Source organism: Condylura cristata, unplaced genomic scaffold, assembly GCF_000260355.1.
Source record: "Condylura cristata isolate star-nosed mole 26May11 unplaced genomic scaffold, ConCri1.0 scaffold00027, whole genome shotgun sequence".
Classification (NCBI taxonomy): Eukaryota; Metazoa; Chordata; class Mammalia; order Eulipotyphla; family Talpidae; genus Condylura; species Condylura cristata.
This window is the reverse complement of record NW_004567128.1, coordinates 19793926-19811050: the sequence shown is the minus strand read 5'-3', so window position 1 is coordinate 19811050 and position 17125 is coordinate 19793926. Positions and strand designations below refer to the sequence as shown.

Here is a 17125-nt window from a genome sequence, read left to right as displayed (position 1 = left end):
GGGCATGGAGAAGGGCAGGTAAAATAGCTGCTGCTGAGGATTCTGAGGGGCAGCATGGGTCCTTCCCACAGCACAATGTGCCACAGAAAGAGCCGGAATCCACCTGTTGCTAGTTCATAGTTCTGCCTCCCAGCATTCCCCCTTCCCTGAGCCCTGAGGTAGAAACAGGAGGGTGTAACACCTGCAGTCGGCATCACTTCTACCTCAGCCACCGTTTGATCCCACACAAAGGAGACTTGGGAGTGGTACAGGCATTGCCCTGAACAGATGTAAGGAATTTTCCACTTGGTACATACATAATAGAACTTTATACTACATAATTCCCTTTCTTCTCTTTGAGCCTGTGTGTGTGTGTGGGCAGTTCATTCACAGCCTGTTCCCTCTGCTCCAAGGCAAAAGTAAAAATCCTGTCGTTAAAAAAATCTGAGGAAAACAAAAAAGCATAGAAAGGCAAGCCTTGTGAAGTTAAGACCAGACTTATTGTGCCCCTGGCACAGCGCAGACTGTCTTCCTCCAGTTGGAGAGAAGTGTAAAAGCCGCTGTTCTTCATCTTGAGGCAAAGACTTCAGGTTATGTGAAACATTAAAATCATTTTAAAAAATTTAAACTCTTAGGTACTTTCAGATTTTGTGGTGGCAGGAGAGTTAGTAGACGAGAGTAACAGGCAAGGAAACTGTAAAAGTCATTGTCGCTGGTGAGCAAAGGAGTGCTCAGCTCTTTCCTCTCCTTAGGAGACGCTCTGCTCCCAGGAAATTGCCTCCACTAAGTTGGAAATACAAAGAGCATGAGACCGTCAAACACACGAAACACTTTAATTTTTTTTTTTGGGGGGGGGAGCCGGGGGGCAGCGGGAGGCAGTCAACAACAAGATCCCTCCCAAACTAGCCACTGGTGACCAAGTTTTCTTGGCACATACCATAAGCCCTGGTGCCCCCTCTGAGATGTTAACAAAAGCCAGTAAGAATTAGAGAACATTCCAAGTTCATCCTATTTTCAAAATTTAGCAGCATGTTGCTGGCTATCATACAAATTTTTGGTGCCCCTCCCCAATTTTAGTGAGTAATGTTTTCTTTACACATGATTTAGATAGAAGTTAATGTTTTTTTAAGACACTTGTACATATATGCATATACATATATACACACATACATGTATAGCTCCTCATAGCACATGAAGACCTGCACCTGTATGTTTTTTTATCTTCACATACTTCCATTAGCAACAGTGAACGTGAATGATTTTATAGTGGGAAACAAAACTAATGAAAATCAAATCAGAAAATGTGAAGTGGTATGCTGTAAGAGTCTAATGAAATGAGTCAATGCACATTTATGTAGTGGTAAAGTGCTAGAAAGTTCTTTCATTAGTATTTAAAAATGATTATAGTAAAAAAAAAAAAAAGTCCGCTGTTTCATTTGATGGTGGTGACCACAGGCGGCACCGCGACAGCGCGGGCTGAGCTGGCGTCGATGATGTCCTCATACTCGGGCGGGGGGTCCAAGTGAGGCTCTGTGTCATTCCGGCGCAGGCTCACCTGTCCGGTGGCTTCCTCGTAGGTGGGTGGGGGGTCACAGTTAGACAGGCGAGTGGAGACAGAATCTGAGCGTCCAACGACATATTCCAGAAAGCCCGGTGACAGTCCGCTGCTATCAAATACTTCATCTGGTGGGGGCGGCTGAGTGATGATGTTTAGGTGCTGAGGGAAGGGAATATGGCCTTCAGTCACAGTCTGCCTGCGAGTTTTGTTTCTCAGGAAGCATCTCCAGATGAGGAAAATGACAAGGAGGATAATGAAGAGGCCAAAGATCAGTGGAAATGTAAGGTAGAACTGAAACCAGTCACTGCCTCTGCTACTGTCTCCTTGCTGCGCTTTCGTGTAGGTGTTCCAGAACTCTTTCTGAGAAGATAAAACCAGTTGAAAGTTAGTCTGAGCAACATCAAAGTAATTACAGGATACTCTGAATCCACTCTAAAAGGTCTGTCAGAATCCAGGAGTCTTTCTGTCACATTTGGGGGGTTGTGGTGGAGGATCAACATGTCCCCTTTCCAAATTGCATGAAATCCTCTTCCCTTAGAACCTCTATTATCACTTTCCATGTCCAAATAGCATCCGCTGTTTTAGGAGGTGGTAGGTTTTCAGTACTCAGACACTTGACAGATGAACACCTCATTTTCTAAGGGTTTGCGTTGGGGGCCCCCTACATCAGACATTCCTCCACACCTCACTTTCCAATCCCAAGGTTAGTGTGCGGATGGTGACTAAATACTGTCTGTACACACTGCTTCTAGCAGGAAGGTCTGGCTAGTGAAAAGATTTGCCAAGTTACACTCTAGTCCCAGAAGACAAGTGGTGTGGTATTTTATTCTTTAATGTCTGGGGGGGAGAAGTATTAAAAACACAAAAAGGGAGCCTGAGCCCATCACTACTAGGGGAGACCTGGGCATGTTGCTCTTGTACACCTTAGTTCAACTACCCAGCCAGCGGCTATCTGGGTACTACATGAAATCATGTACTTAACGCCCCTAATGAGGGTCCTGCAACATAAATTCATTGTGATTATGTTTTGTAGCTCTCTGCTTCAAATTGGTTGATGAATCTGTCTGATACTTTCATACAAAGACTGCCCAACTGTAATGTTGCTGACTCCGTTTTCATTGCCTAAGCTTAACCACTAACTGCTTCTCCATTTACTGGCAGGTAGCAAAAGTGCACTGGGAAGGGAGTTGTCATGATCCAGGTGGGCAAGTAGATGGTTGGACTAACTAGGCTGGGGGCTGTTACCCTCAGATGTGCCAAGGGAGCAAGGCGTTTACGTAATATCTGACTCGGCCTCTGTGCCAGCAGCATTAGTGTGCAAAGCGGGGTAAAGGTACACTGTGGGCCTAACAATGACCCAACATCGTGAATGCTCTGCTACTGCTACGTCACGTTACTTCAGTGTTCCGTGCCTCTAAGATGAATTTGAGTGTGTTAGAAGAAATACTGTGGAATTTATGACAGGTGGTAGGTATACAGGTGAAAATATGCAAGGTTCACTTCAATATCAAAACCAGGAAAAGCATATCCCAACGTACATTATTATTACGGCATTATTTTTAGGCCAGTATCCAAAACTTGAAATTTGTTTTGCCCATAGTTACCACTCACAGGTAAAAACTCATGAAGCTTATTTTGAAAATACTACATATGCTTTTAAATGTATAACTTTTTTGCACGATCTTCACTTTTAGAATTGCAAGCATTAAATACTTTTGGCTGTAGAGTATAATTTTCATATAAAGAAACACCTAAAATAAAAATACACAATCAGAGCACAAAGATATCACTTTAGATTTACTTGCTTGGCAACTTTGAATTCTGCCCTGCATGATGGAGGACTGCTGAAGTTCTAGACCCACTTGACCTATTTTTTAAAGATTTATTTATTTGTGCATACAGAACTGGGGTACAGGCAGATCGACGAAGTACACTGCTGAGGGGAGCAGCGGGCGGGTCAGGAGAGGTCTGCCACGCCATGTGGTCACCTCCGGGGCAGGCGGGAATCGAACTCATGCGGAAGTGGCTTTAACCTGCTGCGCCATCATGGAGGGCCCACTTGACCTATTTTTACCCACCCTCCAAACCCCTCCTCCCTCCAATAACTAGTCTATTTTTAGTTACCAATGAGTTTGTTGTTTTAGTTTGTTTTTAAGATTCTACACATAAGGAAAAAAGTAGACATTATTTCTCTTTCTGTGTGTGACTTATTTCACTTAGCATAATTCCCTTAAGGCCCACTCATGTTGCAAATGGCAAAATTTGATTCTTTTGTTATGGCTGAGTATTTCATTATATACACACAGTCTACTGAAAACAGGGTTAATTCTTTAATAATTTGCTGGTAGTGTATATAGAAACAGCCAGTTTCTATGTTGATTTTGTACTATGCAATTGTACTGAATTATTTTATTAGTGCTAACCAATCTTTTGGGAGCATCACTGGGCTTTTCTACAAATGTCATTAGTAAATAGTGACACTGTTACATTTTCCTTTGACTTGAACACCTTTTATTTGCTCTTGTCTACCTGTTATGTCTAAGTCTTTCAAAACTAGTAGACACCTTGTTCTGTTCCTGAACGTAGAGAAAAATCTTTGTTATTCCCTGTTGAATATGATATGTTGCGGTCCATTCTCTCTACACACTCAGAGCTTTTATCATAATTGCATATTGAATTTTTGCAAAAGCTTTTTCTGCATCCATTGAGATGATTATGATTGTGTTATTTTGTTAGTATGATGTATCACATTTGAGTCAGATGCTGAATCATCCTTGCATCCCTGGAATAAATCTCACCTCATGGTGCATGACCTTTTAATGTAGCCTTGAATTCAGCTTGCTAGTAACATTTACAGGGTTTTAGTTATTATGTTCAAGCAGAACATTGCCCCGTTTTTCTTGTGCCATCCTGGCGTGGTTTCAGGATCAAGGGAATGCTAGGCTCCTAAAGGAGTTCAAAAGTGTTGTCTTCCATTTAGTGGAATGCTTTGATAAGGGTTGGCATGAACTAGTAGAGGCCTTTGGTGTTGGGAATTTTGTTGGGAGGCTTCTGACTCCATTGTGTTGTATATAACTAGTCTGTTCAATGTTGGAAGAATGTATACTTAAAAAAAAAATATTTGTGCAAACCGAACTGGGTTATAGACCAGAGGTACAGGAGTGGTGAGAGGATTCACCAGAGACAGCGTAGGAAGGACACAAGGTCTGCTGGGCCATGTGGATCATCTCTGGGGCCGGGGCTCAAACTCACACTGAAGTGGCTGCGACTAGCCTGCAGTGCTGTACCCCAACCACTGTGCCAGCAGGGAGGGCCAAGAGTGTATGCTTCTAAGCTGATAGATTAACAACTATGCACCAACAACTTGGGTAGTCTTATGATTTGTGTCTCACCGAAACAGCTGGTACTTTCATTTATCATAGTATCTTTGTGAATGAGTGCATTTTATTCTTTGGTTACTTAGAAGTAAAAATGCTGGATCACATGGTAACTTTTCCAGAGTCTGTATGAATTTACATGTATAATGACTCCTTTTCCCCTCTACCAACAACTTCTTTCTTTTTTGACATGGGCCCTTCTCACAGGTATAGGGATTTAATTTGCATTTCTGTAATAAGTGAGGTCTAGCATTTCTTTTGTTGCGCTGTACGAGTTTATCTTGGATTTTAACTCCTTAGAGTATGGGGTGTATGATATACAGATATTTTGCCCAAGCCAGTAGGATGAATAGGAAGCTTAGGCAAAAAGAAGTACAAACCAGATTTTTATACCTAATTATGTAGGCTAATAATAAACCCAAGGTCATTTAACATGTAAATGTTGGAGCTGTGATTTGAACACAAGAGGCAGGCATCAGAACAAACCAAGCTGCCAGACTGTAAACTGGCTTGGCTGCTTTCCAAGGAAATTTAATCTTCCAATCATGTTAAATTGCAGCTGGCTCATTTTGTCGATTAAATATTTTGGATTGAGATAACACTGATCTGAGTAAAATGATACTGACATGTTTCTTAGCAAGCTAGACTTATCCTTCAAAGCAGAGAATTAGATAAAGTCACCTGAAATCATGACTAATGTATTGTTCATATAGATAAGCCCACTTTATGACCATCTTTTTTTAAAAAAAGATTTATTTATGCACACAGAACTGGGTACAGGCCAGAGGCACAGGGGTGGTGAGAGAATTCACCAGAGTCAGAGAGGGGAGCAGGACGCGAGACAGGAGAGGTCGGGTGTGTCACCTCTGGGGCTGGGGAGTGAACTCGCATGAGGTGCGTTGGCCAGCTCTGCCGGCACGCCAACCTGTTGCACCACCAGGGAGGGCCCTATGTCTATACCTTATTGAAACGAGTCAAAAGATACCCAAAAAGAGCAAGAGTCCCAAACTGGAAGGCAGTAAGAACTTGTTTGATGAAGAAAATGACTAAAGGGTCTCAGTACTGGTGGAGCTTCAGAGTGTTGATCTATTTCAGAGGGAAGAACACTGAGAGGTAAATGTTTTATCCCAGTAGCTGAGTTTTTGAGTTGTGCATGTACTGGATTCTGTTTTATTGAGGGATTTTGTTGCTCTTTTTAAAAGGTGTGCTTTTCCATTTTGCACTTTACTACCACTTTTGAACTAGAATTCAAATGATTCAAGGCCTGACAGCCTCTATTCATAACCCAGTAACAAAGTGGAGCCCAGCTGTTTCACAATGTGATGGAGGAGCTCAGAGCCGACACTATACACTGGGAGGCAGGGGAGGGTCTAGAAGCACCGAGTCAGTCCTCATAATGGCCCTTTCCTTGGACAAGAATGACAGGCCGGGGGAGAAAAACAGACAAGGGACAGAAATCACAATCCTGTCTCCAAACGCCTTGCCGAGAATGTGTTGGGCCATTCGGCAAGAGTGCCATCCTAGAGCAAGTAACTGGGCCTACACCAACGCTAGTTTGCCATCTTTTGTCAATAAGGCAGAAATATGTAGATATGGCTGCTAAGGTGCCTTCTTGAAAATCACCAAGGCATCGACACTTGCTGACAAACAATATTTATACTGAGTTTGGGGTCAACTCAACAATATTCATTTTCCTACTGGTAGATGATGATAGTTGGGGGTATGTGTGAATGGGAATACATTTCTGTTCTTGCTGAAATGTTATTTTGCATGATGGTTTTCATAAAAGTAAAGCCTCCTGCCTTTTGACATAATACACAGTCTGGATTCAAGATTCGGATTCTGGATAGAGGAATTGGGAGCTGTCTTGATGTAAGAGCTAATACGAGAGATCTCAATTGCCAAATTCTTTCAGAGTTCAAGAAGACAACAGGGAAGTACCTGAAATCACCTTGCTAAAGGACAAAAACTCTCAAAACTGCTTGAACAACTCTTACACTTCAGGTGAAGGAGAGACCAGCCACATTATAAAGCAAGTAAGTGGAATCAGCCTTGCCGTAAACTCCATTCCTGACAGGGAAATGCTGAGGCAAGAAAGGTTCGAACTCCACAATGGGCACCCCGGCTTTGAAGACCCTCAGACCACCTAGCTTCCTGACTTAATGGGGTTAGCATGCCCTGGACTATAGTGAGGCGAGAAATAACAGTTTAAGGCCTCTGTTCAGACTCCCTCACGAGAGACAGAACGGGCACCTAGATGCAGAACACTGCTGAGGGGAGCAGGGGGCTGCACGGAGAGAGGTCTGTGGTGAGGTCTGCCACGCCATGGGGATCGAATGGCAATAAAGCGGCTGCAGCTAGCTTGTAGTGCTGCGTCCTAGTTACACCACCAGGGAGCGCCTCCCCCACCCACTTCTAAGGAAGCAGCTACCTGCTTATTGTAAACATCAGCCTGAGGGGCAGCATCGAATCTGACGCAGCTAGGGGCGCACTGAAAGGCCTGTACTCCCTCGCTCCAGATCAGAAGATACTGCTCTCACTCAGGGTGGCCTGCAAGTCAGTTTTGGAGTGTGCACTGTTGCCTGACCTTAGTGGGACTTGTGGCCATATACTGCATACCGGGGTACAAATAGGTCCTCTCCCTTGGTGCCGAGTGGCTGCCACCTGGAGTCCACTTTGAGGTCACTCGTGACCAGTGAAACTTGTGCATGTCTGTCGTTGCAGGAAGATAGCTGAACCAGCTCCCACCCTAGAGCACAGGAAGCAGCGTCAGATGCAGACGCCCAGCCCGCTTGGGGAAGAGACCCATTAGCTGTAATCTTCAATTAATCACACAGGTAAGGGCCCACTGTACTCTCCAGAGACCTCGGGATTGGTCATCAAGCTTTCACACTGCTGCACTACACAGTGCCGGCACCTCACCAAGGGGAGCCCGTACATGTGTTTATTGCCCCAGTTTTGGTGGCTGCTTACCGGGGGACGCCCTTTGATTACCCTGCTCTGGTGGCCACTCGGGTGTGCATTCCTGGGAGCTATGAGACTGAAACACAGCCCCAGTCTTCATGAACTTGACCTAGAGCTTCCCAACAAGGCAGCGTCTGGTGGGTGCACTTCTAGGGGTATCTGGGTGCTTTCCTGCAGCCCTTGCCACTGTGAACGAAACCTCTCCCTGGTGGCACACGAGGCTAAAGCGCAGCACTGCAAGCTGGCCACAGCAGACCTCTCCTGTCTTGCCCGCTGCTCCCCTCAGCAGTGTACTTGGTCGATCTGCCTGTTCTGCTCCCCACTCTGTCTCTGGTGAAGCCTCTTACCACCCCTGGCCTGTACCCTAATTCTGTGTATAAAAAACCAAAAGCCTCTATTTCGGAAATTGACCACCAGCTCACCCAGACTTTCCACATCCAAGGCCGGGCCCTCCCTCCGCCCGCCTCGGCCTTCCTGCACTAGTGCCTTCCCTTCCCGCGCCTGGGATCCGTCTCCCTGGAGGGTCTTTAATTCAAGGTCAAGACGCTCCTGTTCTTCTGTCTTAACTCTAAACTCTAGGACAGGACATATCCTCAGAAGCCCTGGGGCCTGAAGTGGCACCATCAGAGTACCGTCTGCGAGACCATCTCGCCAGCTACCACAGGGACTGCGCACAAGCCAGTATTCAGATCACACGTGGATTGAGGTGAGTGGGTCTAGCCCAGTGCAATTTCCCTGTCGACAGAGAAGTGAGGATGGCTAAAGCAGGTAGCAAGTTGCGGGCTGCCCAGGCCAATGTGAGTCAAAGTGGGGACACCCACAGCCTGCTCCCCTTTTTGGGAGGGGAAGTACATCCATGAGCGATTCTACTTCTGTCTCCTTTCATTCCTCATGGGGTCTGCACCTTGTTTCTATAGTCTCTGACTGGATTATCTCAAGACAACTGGAAGGACCAGGCCTCACTATTTGAGTGAAAAGCCCTTGATTCACTATTGTAAGCAAGCCTGGCTGCCCTCAGCTATCACACCATCCTCCAACTAGACCTCTTTTGTAGCAGCTGAGGCGAAAGGCAGAAGAAAGCGCTGGGGAGGAAAAGTGAGGAGCGCAGCCCTGGCTGACTTGTGTGGGGACCTCTGCCCGGTGCCAAGGTCACTAGTGTGACTTGACCACTTCCCATCTGGTCAGTGCTAGGGAATCCTCCCCCCACCAAAACACACACCATGTTTTCCTGCTCTTAAAAAGGCCACTTGCAGGTTGCTTGGGTCTTAAAATATTTCTTCTTAAGTTATAGGTGAGAGAAAATACAGCTGTTTGAGAGATAAAATCCAAACCTCAGATTTCTAATTAGGGTCTATGAAATGAAAGTGTGCTTACTCCGTTATTCAGAGGCCCTGAGGATGTGAGAGAGAGGGTGTACTTTTGGTCTCAGAAAGCGGCCTGATTTCCAGCAGAAAGGAGGACTTTGGGAAGAAGCAATCTAAAAAATTGAGTCTTGGGCTCCAGAGGCCTTTGGTGATGGTTGAAATCGGACACTTAGCGTAACATGTCAGGATTTTAGCCCTCAAGGAGGTTTCCGACACTGGGCATTTACTGGAGGAGAACTTAGCTACAGGTGTATCAAAGTTTTAGCCTTCAAGTCATTTCAGAAGTCAGGTTTTAAGAGGCATGGCTCCGAGCCTCTTCTAAAAAATCTTTTTCTGGCCTCAGGAAATTAATGTAGATTCTGTACACAGCTTCTTTATACTAAGATTCTAAACATGCTAACAGGACATAGAGACTTACCACGTGGGGCTAAATGCCCTAAGAAACTTCCCCTAGAACTGCACTGGGACTGGCAGCAACAGCAAGTTTTAGTGAATTAACTAGGACATTTGCTTTTCTCGCTCTAGAATATGAAGCTTATCGTACGTGTCGATACCACTGGCACCGGTTGTTTTGTCAGTCCAGTAAGACCCTCCTTTCTCTTCTGTAGTAAGGTGACTTGACACTTGGGGAAGCAGAGTGCGCTGCAGAGAGGTAATGCCCACTGCCGTGGGGAAGGGGGCGGCCGTCCAGGGCTGCCTGAACATTGGGTGATCCAGAGGACCACTCCCCCCAGAGAGGAACCTCCGCAGACACAGGTCTTTTCAGCTGCCTCTGATGAGACTGGGCCATGGCACAGTCACAAGGCCCAGTCTTAGAAGGAACAGTCAGGTTTGTGCTTAGGCAAAAGATTGGCCGTGTTTACTGTAGTGAAACTTACTCTACTCCTGTTCAGTCTGAGACATCTGTTACATAAGTGTGCTTCTAAACAGGCTACCGCGTCCCAGACCTCCCTTTGCATAATAACCACACTCCTGGATTCTGAAAACGTGGAAGTGTCAGCAGCCTGGGAAGGATCTGAGCTTCCGAACAACGCCTACTCTGCCACAAAACTACATGAATATTAAGGTTTTACCCGAGTATGACAAACCCACGATTTGGAGAATAGTCTGTTATCCCTACTTTTAACTTAAAAGCTTCTCCAATATTCCAGCCACCCCCTGAGACCCTGAGGCTCCAGGCAGTGATCACGCTCACGAGCCTTTCTGTCCTTGGCAAAGGTAAGGCCTTGCTCTGGCTGCTGCGCCCTGGCAGCGAGCAACCCTTGCGCTGCGGCTCCCGCCCTTCTGCAGCATCAGGGCCCCCCTGGGTGGGGATGCACAGACCAGGGATCCGGGGTTGACAACAGCTCTTCTCTGCTGAGAGCAGAATGGCTGTCTGCTTCCACCAACTCTCCACAAAGGGGTTGTCTCTGTGGTAAAGTCGATTCCCATGCCACAACCCCTGAAACTTGTTTTATTAGTCAATCTGGCGGGCACCTTATGGCTGAACATGCTAACCAGGGTCCAGGTGGACATCTGCACAGTAACCAATACTCTATGCTGTGTCTTTCTTCCAGACCACCCTGCAACCCGTTAGACCTGCTAAGACACACCTTCAGTCCCGGTCTCTGTCAGTGCCACCTTTTTAAACAACCAGGTAAGCTCTTGGTGGTGAAAGATTTTCCTTAAAACAGGAGTTAGTTTCTGTAACTGAGTTTAATCATTCTGTATCATCTCTACATAGGTTTTAGAAATGATGTGCTAACGGGATTCCTATTGAAGTGGCTCTCTGGTCTTGCTACCTGAAGTACCTCTTCAAAAGACAGCAAGAGAGGAGATTGACCACAAATGGACAAGGGCAGGAGGCCACCCAAGACGAGAACCTGAAGGTGAGGTAGAGATGCTTAACCCAGCCCTTCAATCAGCAACGGAAATGCAAACTCCTTAGGCTACAGTGAGGGTCAGACAGCTACAGGACCGACATGGGTGATGGAGCCATGGCAGAGAACCAAGGACCTTTAACCTTGCAGATCAACCTAGTCACACCCTGGAGTGACCGAGACAGCTGTTCCACAGGAATGAACCCCACCCCGAAAGCTCTCTCAGAGCGACGCCTGCCATCTCTGCCCACACTGTGCCTCTTTTTCGTCCTTTTCCTAATAAGCCTGCCCTTGTGGATATAAGGAAAGTCTTGGTCTCCCGCTGAAAGCAGATCTCTGGTGGAGGAAAACCGAGGACTGCACTCTGTGAACCCCAAGGTGCCTCTCAAGCCAACTCTCAACCCTCAGGATTTCTGGTCAGATAAATTTGCCTTTTAAGTGAAAGTGTGGACACAAGAAATAGGGACTTCTAGAGACCATAGCCTGTCTGGACTGCGAACTGGAACTTTGAAAGAAAACATGTTAACTACATAGAATAAAGCAGAGAGGAATATTTCAGGGAACGACTTACCAGTCTAATTCCAGATTGGTTGGCTAAGGGATTTCCAGGAACTAAAACTGCAATCTTCAAGTTTAACATGCATTGCCCCATTTTTAATCATTCCAGTTAACACCAAATCTCTTGGAAGACTAAGGTTTTACAAGGTTTAATATTTGTGAACCTACTTAGATTTAGTTGTTGCCTTAAACAAATTCTTTAGTTGCTTTTGCAATAAGTTGTTTTATGTCACCTAGAAAGATGGGAGCACGTGTTATAAAAATTTTGATGTTATTTGTAAGCCTTCGAATCTAATGGGGTAACAGGTTGTGAAACTCAGTTTTAAATTTAAGGGTAACAATTCTGTATGTGAGGAAAGTAAAATGTATGTGTTTTGGGTGGAAAAAAAGAAAGGTATAATGAATTAAGAAAAACCTTAGGAAAATAACTGTCCAGACTGGAAAAGATTGTGACTTGCCAGTAAAATTCTTTGAACTTTATTATGAGTGGTATCTTGTTATGAAAACATACCTTTTCTTTCATGTGCTAAAAGAACAAAAAGCTTTCTAAAACTGTGGTTAGCTTTGAGTAACAGATTGTATAAACATTGTTTAAATGATCTAAAAATCTGGTTGTTTCAAGGTCTGCTTAGGTAGAAAGATCTAGTCTTGTCAGTACAGGGTTAAGCTCAGTCTTGAAAGGAAAGTAGATTTGCTCTTAAAGTCTATTATTGTTATTCCCAGTTATTATAAATGCAACTTCTCTGAAAATTTTAAGTATATACTCACAAGCTTATGGGGTACGTTAGGATTCTTCTAACTCCTCCCATGAGATATTAAATAAACTAGGCCATATTGGGTATATTACAACTTCATGTGATATACGGTATGTCACAAAATCAGTCAACTTATTTGTCTATACTATAATCATAATTAACATAGGATGAAAATAAAGTATTTTGTCACTTACGGCAGAATCAATGATAGCTTATGTATTTCCATATGGGTTTACAGGAAGAAAACTTTACTATATCCTCTAGAAATACAGGTTTGTCCTGGAACTAAGGATAAGCAATTAAAGAGCTTATGAAAAAGCTGTGCTCATAACTACTACCAACAAGAGTGATATTTTCACTATGGTACTGCATTAACTATTGAAGGTTAATACAATTTTTAATAACATTTAGTTTAAATTGGCCCTCCCTGGTGGCGCAGCGGGTTAAAGCACTGTACTGAGAAGCTAAAGCCACTTCCGCATCAGTTCAATTCCCGCCTGCCCAGGAGGAGTCCACATGGCGTGGCAGCCCTCTCCTGACCCGCCCGCTGCTCCTCTCAGCAGTGTACTTCGTAGATCTGCCTGTTCTGCTCCCCGCTCTGTCTCTGGTGAAGCCTCTCACTGCCCCTGAGCCTCTAGCCTGTACCCCAGTTCTGTATGTAGAAATAAATAAATCTTTAAAAAAAAATAAATAATAAAATAGTATTTAGTTTAAATTATTGCTACTTTATCTGTTTAGCTTTTCTGTGGCCTGTAGCAATGGTAAATACCTCTTTTTATGAACAGAAGCCAAACATTTGTCCCCCCCACCCATAACCCTCAATGTGAACTCTCAGTATTATTGATAAGGGCAGTGTGTTTGTGCACAAACACAGCAAGACTCCCTGTAACAGGCTACTAGAAACAGAGCTGGATCACTGAAGACCAGACAATTCCAGACTGACCCCAAAGCCTTCAAAGACAAGACATCTTGCTACCTTGCTTTTCAGAGATCAGGTCTGTCAGGACAGAGGGGAGGGAAGGACACCACTGGGAGGTCTGGAACCCCCACACTCGTGGGGGACTTTAGGAAGAAGGGATGAACTTGCCAAGACACAAGCATCACAGGTAGAGTCTGGACGGTGAGATCATGGCCTGAGCCCTAACCGGCCTAAGATCTCTTACGAAAAATTTCAGCAAAGCACAAGTTATAGTCGATTCTTACTGTGCATTTGAAGAAAGAAAAAGCCAGGTTTATTGGAACTAGACATAATTTTCAACTGACTTAGCTTTAATTATTTGGTAGAATTTGGAGTGAAAGTGGAAGAAAAATATGCTTCACTAATATCTTAATTCATTCTTGAGGTTTTTGCTTCTTTCAACCAATGGGATGGGTCCTTAATTTTTCTAATGCCTGGTTGTAGCTTTCCAAATTCGTGTTTCCCCTTTTTTTCCTCCCAACCTTTTTGACTTGGATTGAAAACTAAAACTAGACAACTATGTTGCAATAGGAAGTTCTGACAAACGTCCATACCAGCCCACCTTACCTGAGCCCGCACTGGTGTGTACCCCAACTGTCAGCCACCCGGTGCCAGCCTCCACAGAGATCCTCGCACCCCATGGCAAGAGCCAGCACAGAAGTAGGGGGCTGGGATTTGGGCTCCTAGAAGCAGCAAACAGCTTTAGCCTTACAGAGCAAGGGAAGGAAAAGTACAAAAGCCCTAACTCGAGTGACCCCAAATCTTTGAGTTCTAGCACCTGCCAGGTTAAAGATTAAAAATGCAAAAGACACATCTCCTGGAATGGAATAAGTCAAGAAGGCACATATCTGACTACAACATGGAGAAGCTGAACAATAAGATGTCAAGAAAAGTTGATAAAGGATCCAGAAGGGAAGGACCTAATAAAATATTTTACAATAACCATTTTAAGAAATCTCTGAAACTCTGGAAGGGAAGCCAAGCACAGAAAGGCAGGGGTAAGTTTAAGAAAGAGATTTAAGCAGTAAAAAGAGTTCATTACAGATCTGGCAAAATAGCAAAAAATCCAAAAGTACACACAGAACGTTCTTAAGGCTAGACCATATGCTGGCGCACAGCGTATCTGAGACTATGTACCAAAACTGAAATTCCATTGAGCAGCTTTTCTAATCAAGATGTAATAAATGCTAGAAATCAATCATAAAAAGAAGAAACAGGGCCCTTCATGGCGGCACAACAGGTTGAAGTGCAGCACTGCAAGCTGGCTGTGGCCACTTCAGTGCCACCTCGGTCCCAGGCCCCCGAGCTGATCCACATGGCGTGGCAGACCTCTCCTGTCTCGCCTGCTGCTCCCGCGGCAATATGTATCAGTAATTCTGCCTGTTCTGCTCCCCACCCTCTTTGGTGAATCCTGTCACCACCCCTGCACCTCTGGCTTGTACCCCAGTTCTTATATGCATAAATAAATAAATTATTAAAAAAGAAACATGGAAAAAACCCAAACATGGAAACTAACCAAGGTGCTTTTGAATAATGCTTGGGTCAATGAAGAAATCAAATGCAAAATTAAACACTGGAGACTAACACAAATGAGAAGATAAGCTAGTAGACTAAAAGCAGTATTAAGAGGGAAGTGCACAATACAGGCTCATGTCAATAGATAAGAAAACTCTAGAAAAAGGACAAATTCCCAAATCAGGATGAGGAAGGGAATGAGAAATTAGAGCATAGATAAATGAAAAAAACAAAAAAGAAAAAAAATGAAACCTTGACCTGATTCTTGAAAGGATAAACAGAATTCTTACCAAAGCTCAGTAAAAGTGAGGAGGCCCAAATACAAAGAATCAGAAAAGAGACAAAATTACAATATACTGCAGATACAGTAAGAGACTACCATGACAATATACAAACAGGATAAGCTAAAAAAATAGACAAATTTTTGGATTCATATACCTGTAAGACTGAATTAGAATGAAATTGACAGGTTTGTCTAAAATAGACTCAAAGTTTCCCTAAGAACAAAAGCCCAGGGCCAGATGGCTTCACTCATGAATTTTCCCCAATCTTCAAAAAACATTACCTCTATTTCACAAACTCTTCAAAAAAACAAAAAAAAAAAAAATCAGATGGGAGGGGGAGAGGGTAAGTAAACATTATAAAATGAACAAAAGGCAATACACAGGAGCATAGAATACCTTACAAAATCTTCAACAAACTCTTGGCAAGTCAAGTCAACAATATATTACAGAATCATTCAACCAAGACCAAGTAGGTTTCATTCGAGAGATGCCAAGGTTATTCAAACAAACACTAATCAATGTGATTTAACACATCAAGAAAAGTATAAAATCACATAATTTCAACAGATGTGGGAAAAGCAGCTGATAAAATCCAACACCTATCTATGATAAAATAAAAAAGCCTCAATATAATGAATAAAAGGAACATTTCAACATAATAACTATATATGACAAATTTATAGTAATCATACTGAAAGGTAAAAAACTGAAATCACTGAAAAGTTGAGAACAAAACAAGATTATACCCCATCACCACTACTGATTAACATAGTATTGGAAATCATAATACAAGAAGTAGACAGGCAAAAGAAAAGAAAAATAATAAAATTGGAAACATGAAAAATACCACTATATTCACAAATGACATGGCAGTATACACAGAAAACACAAATACAAAAAAAGTTATTACAGATAATAAATGAATACAATGAAGTGGCAGGATATACAAAATATTGTATTTCTATATGTGAACAATGCATAAGAAATGAAAGAAAAATGCCATTAAAATTGCTCTAGAAAAAGATTAAATAGCAACTTAACAAAAGAAGTAACAGAATTACATAATGAAAACTATAAGACAACACTGAAGGAAATAAAAGACCATAGAAATGGAAAGATTCTGTGTTCATAGGAGAGTAAATGTTATAAAATGGCTATGTCTAATGTAATTCAAGAGGTTCAATATAATACCCATTAAGATCTCAATGACATTCTTCAGAACAATTATAAAATCTGTGTGGAACCACAAAAGACCTTAAGTAGCCCAAGCAATCCTCAGAGGAAAAAGAAAAGCATGGAGTTCTCACATTCTGTGACTTTAAACTAAACAGCAGTAGTAAACCTGTAAGAGCCTGGCAAACAGAAACACAGAACAATGAAATAGGACAGTGCACCCAGGAATAAACCCACACAACTACAGGCAGCAGATCTTTGACAGAGGTGGCATGACCGTACATCAGAGAAACAGTGCTGGGAAGCCGAGATAGCCGTGTGCAACAAAATGAAATTAGATAATCTAGAACATTACTTCATACACAAAACTTAATTCAAAGTGAACTGATGAGTTGAAGACGTGAAAAAAAAAAGATTATATATATATATATATTCAAGCTCTGGAACCACTAAAGAGGTTGCTGAGGAAGATGGCATCAGACAAAGTTCTCTGCTTCACTGCTGGGAAAAAAAACTCGTGTAGTCCAGGCCAGCACTGAACTCAAGAGGTTTCTAGGATGTGGGGTGAAGCCAGAACACCTCCTGAACAATGGAGGCCAATGCGGAGAATGCATGACAAGAGGGACACTGAGGTGCTCCAAGTCTGGGCAAACATGGTGGGCGGGAAGAGGCACCCAGTAGGATAGAAACAGGAAAGGCAGAGCTGCTTGATGTGTATCTAACTCTGGGCAGATTTGCACAATAGTTCAGGGGTATGTCAGGTGAACAGGTCCCCCAGTGG

At 43.4% G+C, this 17125-nt stretch overlaps 1 protein-coding gene across 2 annotated transcripts in view; it reads right to left on the bottom strand.

The window, feature by feature from the left end:
• Positions 1–826: 826 nt before the first annotated feature.
• The window catches only part of PRRG1 (proline rich Gla (G-carboxyglutamic acid) 1), a 99925-nt gene continuing 83626 nt past the window's right edge, over positions 827–17125 (bottom strand). For both annotated transcript variants that reach the window (XM_004689939.2, XM_012730218.1), the window contains exon 4: positions 827–1897. In XM_004689939.2, coding sequence (XP_004689996.1) covers positions 1412–1897 — 486 coding nt within the window. In that variant the 3' untranslated portion in view covers positions 827–1411. The remainder of the gene's footprint in view (positions 1898–17125) is intronic.